Source organism: Eretmochelys imbricata, chromosome 4 (assembly GCF_965152235.1).
Source record: "Eretmochelys imbricata isolate rEreImb1 chromosome 4, rEreImb1.hap1, whole genome shotgun sequence".
NCBI classification, from domain to species: domain Eukaryota; kingdom Metazoa; phylum Chordata; order Testudines; family Cheloniidae; genus Eretmochelys; species Eretmochelys imbricata.
The window spans coordinates 16,461,411-16,477,479 of record NC_135575.1 but is presented as its reverse complement, the minus strand read 5'-3'; the positions used below and the strand labels follow the sequence as shown (position 1 = coordinate 16,477,479).

At 41.7% G+C, this 16,069-nt stretch overlaps 1 protein-coding gene across 5 annotated transcripts in view; it reads left to right on the top strand.

The window, feature by feature from the left end:
• Positions 1 to 16,069, top strand: part of RUFY3 (RUN and FYVE domain containing 3) — an 80,102-nt gene that overhangs the window by 37,082 nt on the left and 26,951 nt on the right. For all 5 annotated transcript variants that reach the window (XR_013345858.1, XM_077814898.1, XM_077814895.1 and 2 more), the window contains exons 2-8: positions 2,762 to 2,935; positions 6,844 to 6,961; positions 9,465 to 9,566; positions 11,470 to 11,593; positions 12,555 to 12,616; positions 14,319 to 14,384; positions 14,486 to 14,555. Coding sequence is in view for 4 of the 5 variants with exons in the window: in XM_077814898.1 (XP_077671024.1) it covers positions 2,762 to 2,935; positions 6,844 to 6,961; positions 9,465 to 9,566; positions 11,470 to 11,593; positions 12,555 to 12,616; positions 14,319 to 14,384; positions 14,486 to 14,555 (716 nt within the window). In the remaining variant the exon portion in view is untranslated. The remainder of the gene's footprint in view (positions 1 to 2,761; positions 2,936 to 6,843; positions 6,962 to 9,464; positions 9,567 to 11,469; positions 11,594 to 12,554; positions 12,617 to 14,318; positions 14,385 to 14,485; positions 14,556 to 16,069) is intronic.

Here is a 16,069-nt window from a genome sequence, read left to right as displayed (position 1 = left end):
AACCGACTTCTATAAATTCGACCTAATTTCGTAGTGTAGACATACCCTCAGTCATTTCTGCCACTAGGTCTATTAAAACTGCTAACAAATGTGGTGAATGGGTAGACTGCATACCAAGTGGCAAAGGGTATGTCTACACTGCAATGAAGAACCCACAGCTGGCCCATGCCAGCTGACTCAGGCTCATGGGGCTGTTTCATTGCACTATAGGCTTCCAGGCTTGGGCTGGAGCCTGGGCTCTAGGACCCTCCCACCTGGTAGTCCTCAATCCTGAGCTCCAGCCCGAGACCAGAAGTCTACACAGCAAAGAAACAGCCCTGTAGTCCGTGCCGCATGAGCCCAAATCAACTGGCAGTGCCAGCCACGGATGTCTAGTTTCTGTGTAGACCCACCCCTAGTGCACATAAAGCTTTATAACAGGTAGAATGTTACAAAGAATAGAATCCCTTGCCCTGGGGAGCTTTTAGTCTAAAATCATGTGTACAATTCAAATCAGAACAAACACCGTGGTGGTTGATCGTTCTAGCTGGAAAGCTTTGCAGAAAAGATGCATTTCCAGGAACATTTTGAAGCAGGAAAGAAGAGTGCTTAGGGACATGAGTTAGTTGACATGCAGTTCCAAGTGAAAGGAACAGCATGTAAGAAGACAAAGAGACAAAGGAGTAGTTAATGGGTGGAAAGTAGGCAGCTGGAAGGGGGAGTGTAAGAGCTCATCAAGGAAGTGATGTTGGCAGGAAAGGAGTTGTGAAACATGTGATTGCTTTTTCCCCCTATTAAGGCACTATCTGTGCTAAAATATAACAATTGAGGGACCCAGTTACAATAGTGAAAGTAATACCGTAGACAGGACTGAAACCCATACGTGGGGTAACACTTCAGCAATACAGATTTCCTGCGTAGTGGTACGTTGCAACTTTTCATCCTTGTCAGGGCAGGGACAGTCATGTCATACGGAGGCTCCCTGGCCTTTTTTTTTTTTTATAGTGTGGATGGTGCTATAAAGAGATGGGCAGAGTGACAAAAAACTATACTGTTTGATTGGCATTTTGGATGGGTTGGAAGGAGAAGAGGAAGGTAAGGGGAGGCCTGAAAACAGGAAGTTTTACTAGTTAAGGTGGGAAATAATTTGTCCATACTCTGGTTCTAGCAGTGGGAGGAGAGTCCGTCTCATAGACGTTACGGTCAGAAGGGACCACGTGATCATCTAATCTGGCCTCCTGCACATCGCAGGCCACAGAATCACCCACTCACTCCTGTAATAGACCCCTAGCCTCTGGCTGAGTTACTGAAGTCCTCAAATCGTGGGTTAAAGACTTCAAGTTACAGAGAATCCACCATTTACACTAGTTTAAACTCGCAAGTGACCCATGCAGCAGAGGAAGGCAAAAAACAAAACAAAACATCAGGATCTCTGCCAGTCTGACCCGGGGATAATTCTTTCCCCACCTCAAATGTAGCGATCACTTAGACCCTGAGCATGTGGGCAAGACCCACCAGGCAGATACCTGGGAAAGAATTTTCTGTAGTAACTCAGAGCCCTCTCCTTCTAGTGTCCCATTGCCAGCAGTTGGGGATTTTTGCTACTGGCAGTCACCAATGGGCCACATGCCATTGTAGACAGTCCCATCATACCATTTCCTCCATAAACTTATCAGGCTCAGTCTTGAAGCCAGTTAGGTTTTTTTATCCCCACTGCTCCCCTTGGAAGGCTGTTCTGGAACTGTCTTTGGTTATAAGATAGAATGAAAGGCCTGAATGCAGTGGGGATGGAAAGGAGGCATCAGAGATTGACAGCAGTTTGACTAGTTGATGGTCCCAAGAAGGATGCATGTTAGCAACATTGGTGTGATGGAAAGAGTTTTGAGTGGGAAGCAACTCAGTTTGGGTTGTGTTGCAGTTGAATTAACAAGAAGATGTCAGAGTTGGAGATGTGAGCCAAGACAGAGGATGATAAATTGGTGGATAAATCCTTAAGAGGAAGAGGAGCATGTTTGCAAATATCAGTAGTGCTCAGAGCAAACAGCCTTTTTAAATTTTAAACAATTCTCTTAAGTCTCAACTGTGTGGTGCTTTTGGTTATTCTACGTGGGCTTAAACTGGAGCTTGAAGGATCAGCACAGTACCACCCAGAATCCTTGCTGTTCATATTTTGTTTTCATACGTACAATATTTTGCTTTTTTAAAGAGAGTCATTCTCCTATATGTGTGTCACTTACAGTTTCTGAACTGAATTTAGAGTTCCTTGTCTTTGAGAGAAGAGCAAATTACAAGCAAAGTACTCTTGGCATTTAATTGCCTGCCCTTCTTCTATTCACTCTTTTCTGGATGCAACAAAGGTACAACCTCCTTCCAGATTACGTGAGTCCTTAGAGCAAGTGAGGCTGTCATGACATTTTGTAATGCATTATAAGACATTAAGTAAACTATTAATGAATGTCTTCCAACACTGTTCCTTTGAAGCTTCATTTAACTAATTCAATATCAGGGCAGCATCAGCATGTGCCTGGTTATCTTCCTGTCTGTATATAGTTTTCCAACTTTGCCAATAAATTTTTTTAAAAAGCCTTTGGTCAATTCCGATAGAGAAAATTTTCCTCAACTAAAAGGCCTGAATGGCGTGCCTCAGGTTAAACTGGGCCACTGCCACTTGAAAAATGGAGCCCTTAAATTCCTTAGCTTTGAAGACCAAGGAAATAGAAAGATGATTCACTGTACTTAAAATAACTCTTGTTACCAAATACTGTCTTTTGATTTCTTCTAGATCCTAATTATCTCATGGCTAATGAACGCATGAACCTGATGAATATGGCTAAACTGAGTATAAAGGGGTTGATTGAATCAGCACTTAATCTGGGCAGAACACTGGACTCTGACTATGCACCTCTTCAGCAGTTCTTTGTAGTGATGGAACACTGCCTTAAACATGGCTTGAAAGGTAAGAATGTTACTCTAAATGCCTACCTGACTTCTCCTGTGTTGTGTATAGGGGATATGAATGCCAAGGATAGTCATTTTCAAAATCTAACTTTTTAATTGTAGGTACTAAATCAGACTAAATAAGACCGATACTATATTCCTACATTTTTCTTCAGTAAGCTTGTAAAATGATGTACCAGTTTTATAGGTAAATAACAGTACAGTCCCTTTGGAATTATACATTGCATCCTATGTGATAAATTAATCAGTCATGATTGATAATGTTATGGTGAATGCCAAAGGCATTCATTCCCATCAGCTATTTATTCTAGTAATAATAATGAAAAAATTGATCCTTAAGAAGCATAAGGACTGATGTCCTACAAAGACATGGTGTAAATGAAAATGACTTCAGAATATCATGTATTATGGAGTTTTGATATGTATATGGAGTCCTTGTAGTACATAAAATAAAGTGGACTGCTTCTCCAGCATACCTGGGATATACTCAGCCACAAGGGGGACAAGGATTCTTAGGTGCCTTTACACTATCTTTTTGCCCCTCTGAACCTGGGTACTGCCAGGGCTGAGCCAATCCCCATTGCAAGTTTGAGTAGCTTCAAGACTGCTCTAACTGATGCCAGTGAATGCCCATTCCCAAAGGACTGTTCTGCCAATCAGGATTGCTCAAGTGCATTGTGCTCCAGACTACCCACCGTGCCAGCAGGGCCAGAAACGGCTGATGTTGGACTGGCTACATCATCCCATGGTTAGGAGAATCCTCAGCTGCTGTTGCAAGGCAGCTTTAAAGTCCTCTTGTCCCTGCTGAAGTGCTGAGGATCTGACACAGTAGATTCCAGCACCTGATAAAAGAATACATTTTTTTCCTGCACCAAGCCAAAGAATTTGTGCCGTGCTCCTCAAAGGAACCAGCACGGATGTGTTATATTATGTGGTATATGTAGGTCTTTTTTTCTTAACGTTAAGGAAACAGTTGGACTGGTGATGTATTTTTCAAGCCACTGTTTAAATTTACTTTTTCCAAAACCTAAATCCCAAATCTTCGAAGGTGTGTACGCAATTTTGTGTGTGCCAGACTTGCATAGTGGAACAACATTGTGCGTGCATACAAGTATAGATGTGCACAAATCCAAAATTACATGCCCAGTTGGCAGTTTGGCTTTAAAAGCCAACATTATGAACTACCAGCACACTGTGTTGTTCTAAGTGAGCACTTTAAGTACATTACATGAGTTGAATGATCATTTGATTAAAAAAAAACTTAGCTAAAATGACCCCAACAGAAAAGACTTAAGAATTCTGAAAATAGATAGGAGAGGGATTTTGGCTTCCCTTTCATGGAGGGAGTTGCACAGAAAAGACCGTAACACTGGGAGGCCTAGCGTCTGGTCCGGTTTAAATATAATCTTGGAACGATGAACAGAGTCAGTCCATTTGATTTCATTTGACCTGTGATGTCATAAATTGCAAAAAAAAAATCTGCTCATGGGCATAATCATGTGTAAGGAGTGTGGAGGGTTGTCTTTCACGGATTCTTGTAATTTTTAAACCGATTTTGTTCAATGTGCAGTTGACTGTTGCTGAATGATTGGTGAGAAAATGACTTCCTCAGGAAACTTATGATTCCCTAACTTTCTGTTCCTCCTCATGCATTAGAAATGTAGTGTTGTTCCTCTTGCTTACTGTAGCACTATGAGCTTTTCTCGTTAGTTTTGTTACATTTATAAACTTTAGGGGTTGTGTGACTTAAACCTGACGTGCACTTTTCAAAATGGGCAAGCAGTGTGTATTTGACTTTAATAATCTGTGTACCTAATCAAATACTAAACAGTCTTCACTAATTTTTTTTACTGCCTTTATGAAATGTTATTACTTTGTTGAAATGAAAATTGCAGTTGCTCTGAAAAATGGACAGGAGGTTGTATAAATACCCTGCAGCTTCTATAAGTACCTCCTGCAAAGCTATTTTAATGGCTTACAGTAGGTACTTATTGAATTAGTAATTCTTATGCTGGCTATAGTAGCAGTATGCTTGGGGGAATAGTTTTCCTATTTTATAACAGTAGAAGAACATCAGCATTGCAAAGTGCAGGTTTAGAAAAATTAACTTGTCCAATCAGTAGTGAGTGAAAAAAACATCCATCATGAGTGTGGATGTCTAAGCTATTAACTTCTGCTTTCAAGTTAGAAACGGAAACAAACTAGTTAGGGTTTTGAAAATAACCATCCAAAAGTAACTTGTGTATAAATCAACACAGTGTTGTCTGCCCAACTCTGCAGAAAGACTGCTTCCTTGCTTCAAGTGCTGTCCATACCTTTGGTGTTAATGAATTTTGGATCAGTTTCAGTGCTGCTGTTCAGAATCCTATGAGTAGTTGTGAAATTGTCAACCAAATCAATTGCATGCTGTTGCTGCTTGAGAAAGCTATGAGCAGGGGTGGAGGCAGGCGTTGGGGAGAGGCTATAGGAGGAGTAGAGCAGTGAAGACCCTACCCTCGTGAAGGAGTATTGGACCCTGCACAGGAGAGTAAAGAACCCAAGCTTCTCTCCTCCAGTATCTAGAGGGGATGGAGTTGTTACTTACTAGCAAGATGCTGATCTGACAGATGACACCACCCCACACCCAGAAGAAAGGCCCGTGACAGCATCCTGGTAGAAATTCTAGCCCAGCAGCTGCTATTGGTGAAGAGGCTAGGGTGCTCACCTGTATGTTGTTCTGGCTCTCGCAGGTGGGCCCCCAGGTACCATATTTGGTATCTGCCTTTGCTTAAGAAGTGTCTGTTTCAAACCCTGAGCAAGTGCAGTGTCCTTAAACATACATACATACATTCATCTCCTATGCTTGAAAACATAAAAAGCAGTCAGTCACACACGGGGCAAGTAGTAAGTATAATTTTCTGGTTCTGAATCGATCCCTGAACCCAGCTGTTTACAGGAAGTTAAATATAAATTGCAGGAGAGCATTGTCAGTAATAATTCTGAAACCAGAACTTTCCAGAGGTCTGGACTAGAGCACCCTTCTGTAGCAGATTGTGGCATGACTGGCACACCTGCCTCAATTCCCCACTAGAGTCCCCAGAAATAGTCCATGGAGTCCTACCAAGAATAAAGATAGCCCTTGTGGGGTTCATTTATTACAAAAGTTCCATGAACATAAATCCATAACCAAGATCCCACAACCATAGTCCAGATTTCCCCAGCATAGTCCAAACGGTACATTCAGTATACAGCTCCAGCATCCTTCCCCAAGCCTCGGCTCTCCAGCTTAGCCCCTCCAGCTGGTGTGCAACCCTGCTCTTCCCAGTGGGAACCCCCACAGCCTCTGTGCTGGGAGCATCTTACTCCCCCAGCCCTGTCATGGTTCCTCTGGGTCCAGGTCTTTGGCCCCAGAGGTGTCAGTGGATAAGCTGCACGGCCCTTCCAGCTGATGTGCACTCCTGCCATCAGCCCTCTCCAGCTTAGAGCCAGCAGGCAACTCCCCCTGCTGCTTGCTTCTGCCTTCAGCCTCTTCCAGTGCTCACTCTCTGGCTTGAGGACACCAGATAGCAAACCCTCTTGCCATTCTCCCACCTTCAGCCTTCTTCCAGGTCCCAAACCTACAGTGTCTCTGAAGACCCTCCCAGGGAAGAGCTTTCTGCAGCTTTCCTGAGAGACCCTCTCCCAAATGACTTTCACCAGGGCTTTCCCTGACCTTACAGCCCCCAGGTGTCACCTTGTGCTCTTAATTTGTCAAATGCAGCCCCTGCACGAGCATAGGAGAGCTGGCCCAGCTTCATTTACCGGGCTAGACACCCTGGGTCAGTCTCACTTCTGCTTTTAGTTTCACTTTGAACAAATTTGAGAATGTATTTAAGACAGTACAGATGTGGGAGAAACTAATAATCTATTTATATCTTTTTGTTCTAGCCAAGAAGACTTTTCTTGGACAAAATAAGTCATTTTGGGGACCTCTGGAGCTGGTAGAGAAGCTTGTTCCTGAAGCTGGAGAGATCACAGCAAGTGTTAAAGATCTGCCGGGGCTTAAGTAAGTGAAATCCTGGGTATGTCTACACTTCTTCAGTAAAACACTCACAGTTGGCCCATGTCAGCTGACTCTTGCTCACAGGGCTCAGGCTGCAGTGTAGATGTTCAGACTGAGGCCTGGGTTCTGGGACCCCCTCAAGCGGGGAGGGTCTCAGGGCCTGGGCTCCAGCCAGACCCCTAAAATCAACACCCCACAGCCTGAGCCCTGCGAGCCTGAGTCAGCTGACATGGGCCAGCTACATGTGTTTTATTGCAGTGTAGACCTGTCCCCTGATCTGTTGCTTTCCAGGCAGAATCATAGGGTTAGAAGGTCTAGTTGAACTCCCTACCAAGATGCAGGATTTGTTGTGTCTAAACTATCCAAGACAGATGGCTATCCATCCCCTCTTTTTGAAAACCTCCAAACGAAACATACCCAGTTCTTTCAGCCTTTGCTCATATGGCTTGCATTCCGTCCCTTTGATCATCTTCATCTTTGTCACTCGCCTCTGGATCTTTTCTGTACATTGGTGACGAGAAGTGAACACAGTACTCCAGCTGAGGCCTAACCAGCGCTCAGTAAAGCAGTACTGTCACCTCCGTGACTTGCATGCTGTGCCTCTGTTAATGCAATCTAAAATTGCATTTGCCCTTTTTTTTTTTTTTTTGGGCAACAGCATTACATTGTTGACTCAGTACTGTAGGGTTTAATTGTAAGTAAGAGATGAAAGTGAAAGCAATTAATAGGGCTTTATCTGCAGCTTTTAACCAAAACAAGCAAAGGAATTAGTGGTGGAGAGGATGTTTTCTCATTATAAAAGAGCAAGGAGGCTTCCTGAAGAACTGCACACTTAGTACTGGCAATAAATGAATGATATGTGGAGGGACCAGAAATAGGTCTTATTGAATCTCTTTCACTCTAGCTCAAGAAAAGTGGCATTAAAGAGGGAGAACATTAGATAGGAATTTTCTGTGATATCTTGGAACACTGGAGATAGAGGTTGATCGACTTTTTTTAAAAAATCCTTTTCTTTTAATTTAAATAAATGGAAGACTTGGTAGTGACCAGAAAGGCAAACAAGATGTTAGATTGCATTCGGAGACAGAATCATTCTGGAAATATAGTACCTTTATATTACTTAGTCACCTGAGATACTGTGTTCAGTTTTGCTTCCCCCTTTCAAAAAGAATCGAGCAGAAATAGAAAATATCTACAGAAGTGCAACAAAAATTAATAGAGGCTTAGGAAAACTTCCCCATGAGGAGGGACTAAGGATTAAGACTTCTCAGTTCAGAGAGGAGATGAATAGGTGACATGAGAGGTACATAAAATAGCAAATAATATAGAGAAGGTGTCTCCTATATTCATAACAGGCTGTAATCCTGAAAGTTGTTCCACGTGAATAGAGTCTCATGCCCCTGGATTTCACTGAAGCTCTATGCAGAGTCTGCCTGCATGGTACAGCTTGTAGGATCAGAGTGCATTATTTACTGTTTCGTTTTATAAAAGACCAAGGGGATAAACAATAAAATTAAAAGGCGACAAAATTAAAACAGATGAACCAAAAAACCCCAACCTTTGTACACATGTAAACTGATGCATTTCATTGCCACAAAATGTCACAAAAGCCCAGAGCACTGTAGCATTAAAAAAGAAAACATACAAGGATAACAAAAATACCTTAGGTTACACTAGCTGGAATAATGAAATGAAGTCCTCCACATGCTTCCTGATACAAGCCAGTTGACTAAGTGCTGGGAGGTGAAAAATAATTTCCCTCTAATCATTCTACTGTTTATATGGGTGGTTTACACCTTCCTTTGAAGCATTGGGCACTGGCTGCTCTACATCATACCAGATTAGGTGAGCCATTACTCTGATCCAGCATGTCAGTTTCTACATTTCTAAAACCATGTACGTTCCACCTGCTGGCCAAAATGGGGGAAGGAAGAAAATGTGAAAGATTAACTATCAAAACCATAAAACATTCTTGTTTGATATGTTCAGAACTTCACCTAGCATTGAGAGAACCATATTTAATCAATACTACAAATCCCCTGTTCAGTTCTTCAACAGACTGAGGATTGGTTACCTGAGAGATATTTGGGCACCCACACTGTGTTAAAGTCCAAAATGAGTGTGGCTGAATTCTTCTGTTAACTTGCCTAGTATGACAATTGCATTTGACCCCTTTCTATATCCATGCCCCGTTACTTGATTTCTCTGAATGTTTCTGATAATCTTTGTCTAGATAAGTATTGCTAGCTCTTTGCAGAAACAGCACCCAAGAGGATTAAAAAGGGAAGATAGGAAAAAGACAAATGATTGCAGGGATAAACACTGTATGTGGGCACTTGCAGTTGCATACCCAAATTTCCACCTACAGAAATTGCTGAAAGCTGCAACTTTGAGATAATGTGTAGATTGCAGAGATTTCAAGCAGAGTAAGACATTCAAGGTTTGTGTGAATATATATATTATAACATGTGAGTAATTTCTTTGTTTTGTTTCTGGGCTTTGGTAGGACGCCTGCAGGTAGAGGAAGAGCCTGGCTTCGCCTGGCCTTAATGCAGAAGAAGCTTTCAGAATACATGAAAGCTTTGATTAACAGAAAGGATCTTCTCAGGTGAGCAATTCTTTCTCTCTTGAATCTGAGAGTTTCATTTTATTCTCTGTCCTCAAGTGATGTAGATCCATTGCACTCAAAGGACATTTTATAATGCATTTTTATTACTCTGCAACACTGGAATAACAACTATACTTGTAGTTTTGATTTGGGACAGCGGCACTGGTGAAATCTGGAGCTTGTTTTGAGTGATGGGGAACTGTTCAGCTTTCTGCTTGCGATTCAAAAGCCATTATCTTCCACTGTTGTAGTAACGGCATGCAAAAGATCCAAACGTTTCATTTATTACAAAGAGGTGCTGTAACACAGGTAATTGGAGTAAGGGGTCTGTATAGTGGGGAGGCAGTGTTCAGTGGATAGGGCACAGGGCTTTGGGCAAGTCACTTCACTTCTCAGTACCTCCGTTTCCCCATCCATAAAATGGAAATTGTCACAGAGTGTGCCACTCACTGCTAGTCTGGCGCCACCTCCTGGTCCCTCTGGGGATTAGCTCTCGAGATCGATGCCCTTTCTGTGGTTTGGACATAATTGCTCTATCTGTCTCTGGTCTGCAGCTCCTCTCTCGCTCCAGAAACCTCAGTGTTGTCCTCTTCTTGACTCAGCCCTCCAGCTAGGTCACTCAGCGTTTCCCCCCCTTCTGGGGTACAGTCCTGCAATTCTCTGTCAGTCCCACAGTGACCCAGGCAGTCTTCCCATTCCCTGGCTCTCTAATGCCACTTCCCCAGCAGTGGGTAGGACAGCCCGGGCCCACCCTCTATTCCAGCTTCCAGCCCAGTGACCCTACAACACGCAGCCAAAGTTGGCTCAGTTCCCAACATTGCTGTGTATTCCCTGGGCTGATTCCTACTCTTCTGGCTTGCCCTTCCTTCTCCCAGGGTCTGCCAGTTTCACACTCCCTCCTTTCAGGGAGCAACTGCTGGCTGTACACCTCTGCAGCCTCCCAACCCTCTTCCCAGGGAGTGACTGCCCTTTCCCAGCAGCCCAGCCCCGTCTGTTGCCAGCTTCCTGGCTTTGTAGACCCTGCCTCTTCCTTCCCAGCTGAGCCTGTTTACAATCGATCCGTGCTCCCTGGCTCTTCCTCCAGGTGTAGGCTATGGAGTTATTAGGCTTATGTGGCCACCTTACCTCTTTCCAGTCCTATATGTGGTGGACACTCCATCACAGCAATAATGATACTTTGTAAACTGCTTTGAGATCTATGGATGAAAAGTGCTAAGTAGTATTGCATAATTGCCTGCATATTTTTCTTTGTTATGAGTTTTTAGTATTTTTGGCTTTATGAATATTCATTTTTTAATTCCTTCAATTATCTTGAGTGTGGGTGGAGAAGCTTGAAATTAACCTTAGAAAAATGTAGGGTGGCCTAGTGTCAGATGGGAGGTTTATAACAGAGAAAAATTAGGGTATGTAACTTTTTTAAAGTTTAATATTCGCTTAGCATTCATGACTCTTTTGCTTTTAAATTGAAAAATAATTGAGTGCTACATTACCTCAGTCAAAGCTGGAAACCTGAGACCTGTCTGCAGTAACTTACCTTGTGCAGGATATACCTACAGAGCTATCAAGCCTCCCTTACGTTGGGCCTTTGTCTCACATTCATGGCTTAGCAAGTTAAGAGGTTCCCCTTTCTAGATCTCTCTCAGGTCAGAGCAGCAGTATATTGATAGAGCCATGTCGGCTGTACGGCTGATGTATAGACTGTCCGCTAGCGGCCAGCCGTCTGACCAGATACGAGGGGAGGGTGTTAACACTTTATTGTTGTCTTTAGAAGGTCACAGGGCAGGAGTGTAGTGGGTAATAGAGCTCATGCCAGTTTATCTGTAAGTGTCTCTTCAAACTCCAACTTGTTTTTGAAAGGTTTGAGTGATGTAATACTTACTGTCTCTTTTGGTGCATCTTGCAGTGAATTTTATGAGCCTAATGCTCTCATAATGGAAGAAGAAGGTCACATAATTGCTGGCCTCCTAGTAGGGTTGAATGTCATTGATGCAAACTTCTGTATGAAAGGAGAAGACTTGGATTCACAGGTATTGGATATTAATAATCAGAATAATCCCTAGATGTTGTAAGTATTTCTGGGATGAATTGCACTTACTAGAATTATGCTGGTTTTTGATTGTATGTTTTCGATTATACCAATTAGTTAAACAAGGGGAATACTGTAAGTATTAGCTACAAACTGGGTTTTGCAGGATAGCAAGTGTGTGTGTCTTATTTGCTGCTGTTTTTTATTCTACCTTCCTCCTCAATATTTGCCATTGGAGGTGACCCTTTTGTACTTGGTTTAGTCATTTAGATGTAACATCTCTTACATAGAAGTGCTGTCAAAACACTTTCCACCGCTACCTACTGGGCCGCGATGGTCTGTCTCGCACTCTGGCAGAGTGCCACTGTCCTCTGTTCCCTTTGTTCGTTTTTTTAAAAATGACCAGCCTGAGAGACCATCCCTTCTGTTTCTCTTTTCTGCTGCTCCTCATTGTGACCTGCATACAGGTCACAAACAGCAGAGTGAAACTTAGTACCAGGCCAAGGAGGAGGAAGTGAAAACTGAGAAATGAAGCTGGGGAAGAGAACTGAAAAGAAGGGGAATGCTGCTCTGACCGGGGTCAGGAGTATTAGTTTGTCTAAAAGCGTGTGTCAGGAAATCGTTTATAGCCGTTAACAAGAGGGAAGTAAGTTAACATGCACGCCTGATTCAGCTTACGTAGCTGGTGTGTATAGGAGTGTGTTGATCAAGATCTGCTGTCCTTCCCTCCTTCCAGTACTCCACTTGCATTACAAAGAGTAGCAACTTGACCTTCTACTTGAGCTCATCCTTGTTTTTATCAGTCTGGGTAGATTGTTGGTATAGTGGATTTATCCTAGATTATAATTCAATGCATTGATCTTATAAACAAACCAATGATGCTGAAATTGTGTAGGTAAAAAGAATAATATTTAGGTAGAGTGTTAGAGCCATATGTAAAATACTAAAATCTTCCTTTGTAGGTTGGAGTTATTGATTTTTCAATGTACTTGAAGGATGGGAACAGCAGTAAGGGCAATGAAGGGTAAGTACAAAGGGAAACTTGTGTCCTTTTTTGAAGAGGGGTTATTTGTTTGGTTTTTGAGTAGTATTACAAGTTGACCCATAATCCTGTAGTTTTAATTAAAACACTGCAGTCATGCTGAATTCCATTTTTGTTCTAATTATAGTTCTGGGATGGAATTCAGAAGGTTAACAAAGGAAAGAACAGGAAAGTATCCAGAATCTCAGGGGCAAGGGGTTGCATTTATTGACTTAACCAGCAATTAAATCAGAGAGCATTTTACAAAGCAAAAATGCTCAGCGATCAAACTTGTGGTAGGCCATTTTCTAGAGCTCTTTCAATTTAAGAGCTGCGTGGTTTGGAATTTTCTTTTTCCAAACAATTATATGACCAGTAAGAGAGTCTTCAATCTCTAGCATCAAAGGGGGATGCATAAGAAATAAATCTCCCATTGTGTACATGAACCAGATTATGCTTATCGGATTAGTTTGAGTTCTTATACCTGCATATGTGCAAGTAGATGTATAACACTGTATAGGAACAGGAAATGGAAAAATACAGGAATATACAATACATACAAATATGACTTTCTGTACTTCTGAAATTCATTAAATCCTCTTCTTCATTGATCAGAAGTTCTATCATTTTCTATTCATTTGGTGTTACCTTGATTCTTCAGAGTGAAAGTTTGCACTTTCCTCTTGTATTTGTCATTTTTGAAAAATAATTTGTTTTTATTTAACTTTTCATGCTGGAAATGCATGAAACAAAGTCGGTTTTCAGCTTTTGTTGAGTGGATCGTAGGGGGATGACTTTGTTTTGTAAGCTTGAAGGCAGTACGCAGAACAATACTGGTACTTGTTTGTTTGAATTTTCTCTTGCTAATCAAAATGTCTTCCTTGATTGATTGGGCATTCAATTGTGCAAATTATACAAACTTTGTCCTGCTAAAGGTTGCACTGACAACTTGTCCGAATTCCAAGGGCTGTAAGTAATTTATATACAGACACAGATCACAACTGCTCTCATCTTTCAATATACGGATGTGTCACATGGAGGAGTTCACACTCAGTCCTGTAGACTCCATCACAATCCAAATAGCTGTTTTCTCAGGTACAGATAGGTCTTAGATAGCAATGTTGTCTGCACAGACCTGTGTGCTCTGAGAACTTTAAAGATGAATATCTTTGACCATAGTATCTGAAGTTGAGAGATGGGAGCAAAGAGAATTTTTTTTTCTCTCTCTTCTCCCCTTCATCTGCTGAATAATCCCACTCTATATTCTTCTTTTGGCCCCATATAAGCATTTTGAAGTGACAGCATGCCTGTGTTACCTCTGCCTCAGACAGCCCCTTCATCATGGAACCACTTTAGGGTCCATGCTAGGAATCCATTCCCCCCCCACCCCCAAGACAACCTAAACAGGTCAAGATGGAGGGGACATTCTTGGTAGGGAAGGTTGGATCAGGTAGAATGAGCTCTGCCTGGTAGTCCTGGCCTTTCTTCCCAGTGGTAACAGGCCTTCCCTTCTGTAAAGAACAATTGTCCCCTAGAGGCCTCAGGAAACACCACAGAACTGACCAGTATCTGAAGGATTAAAGATGAGCTGGCCATAGGAATGGCTAAAGCACAGCCCGTAGTCCCATGAGACAATCGTTGCTTGTAGGTTGGGAGAGAACTGTATATCAGGAAACACTGACTATTCACTGTGTCTGTTTTTCAGAGATGGTCAAATAACAGCTATTCTGGACCAGAAAAATTATGTAGAAGAACTCAATAGACACTTAAGGTAACAAGTTCTTTTCTATTATGGTATGATCTAAGAGACATAAAGTGGTGGTTATATTTATTTTTAAAGTAACCAGTAGCTTTTTCTTTTTGATTTGACAGTGCCACTGTAAACAATCTGCAGGCAAAGGTGGATGCTTTAGAAAAATCCAACACTAAACTTACTGAGGAGGTAGGTGTAACAGAAAAGGGTGCATCTTTATTGCCTGTGAAATCCCGAATTAAGGCAGAAGTGATATCTGATTCCTGAATTAAGTTGTAATGACTGATGTCTGTTAAAGATGAACTGGAAAGCTGAAATGAAAACTGAGTTAAGCACAGGATTGTGTTGTTTGTTGCCACTAACTAGGTATGAAGGACCCTCAGCAAAAGAATGCTTTTTAAAATTAACTATTTAAAAAACAAACATTTTCTCCTCTGAAATCTGATTGATACTTTCTGCTTATGGAAGGCATCAGAATGTGTCCCAGAATGCATTGTATGAGACATCTTGGCTTGCTACCACACAACATTTTGATTAAAAAAACAAAACAGAATGATGCAAAATTATCATGGTACGCATTAAATGGATTAAAAACTGGCTAACTGATAGGTCTCAAAATGTAAATGGAGAATCATCAAGCAGGTGTGTTTCTAGTTGGGTCTCACATGGATCAGTTGTAGGCCTTTAGCTATTTACCTTTTTTTTCTTTTTCTTTTTTTTTGATGACCTGGAAAATAAATCACAAAATCATCCCTGATAACGTTTGTAGATGACCCCAAAATTGGGGGAGTAGTAGATAATGAAGAGGACAGGTCACTGATAAAGAGTGATCTGAATCACTTGGTAAACTGGGCACAAGCAAACAATGTGTTTTAATGTGGTCAAATACAAAAGTATATATCTAGGAACAAAGAACGTAGACCATGCTTACAAGTCAGAGGACTCTATTTTTGGAAGCAGAGACTCTGAAGAAGTTGTGAGGGTCATAGTGGATAATCAGATAAACAAGAGTTGCCAGTGTGACACTGTGGCCAAAAGGGTTAATGTGATCCTTGCATGTGTAAACAGGGGAATCTTGAGTAGAGAGGCTATTTTACTTCTCTGTATTTGCACTGGTGTAACTGCTGCTGGAATAAAACGACCAGTATGGGTGTTCACAATTAAAGAACGTTGTTAAATGAGTGAGAGTTCAAAGAAGGAGCCACAAGAATGATTAAAGGATTAGAAAACCTGACTTAGACTTGAGGAGCTCAAACTGTCACCTTATTTAGCTTAATGAAGAGAAGGTTAAAGAGTGACTTGATCAGAGTCTCTCAGTACCTAGGTGAAGTACAAATTGTGGATAATGGGCTATTCAGTGTAACAGACAAAAAGGTTTGACAAGATCCAAGGGTTGGAAGTCAAAACTAGACCCATTCAGACTGGAAATAAGATATAATTTTTTTAAGGTGAGGGTAATTTCATCACTGGATCAATTTATCAAAGATTGTGGTAGACTCTCCATCACTAGCAACTTATAAATCAAGATTGGATCTTTTTCTGAAAGATACTCTCTTGTTCAAACAGGAATTATTTGGGGGAAGTTCTGTGGCCTGTGTTATACACGAGGTCAGCCTAGGTGCTCTCAGTGGTCCATTCTGGCCTTGGAACCTGTGAATCTATGAATATCTTCAGTGAACTGGGAATTTATGAAGAAATTTTCA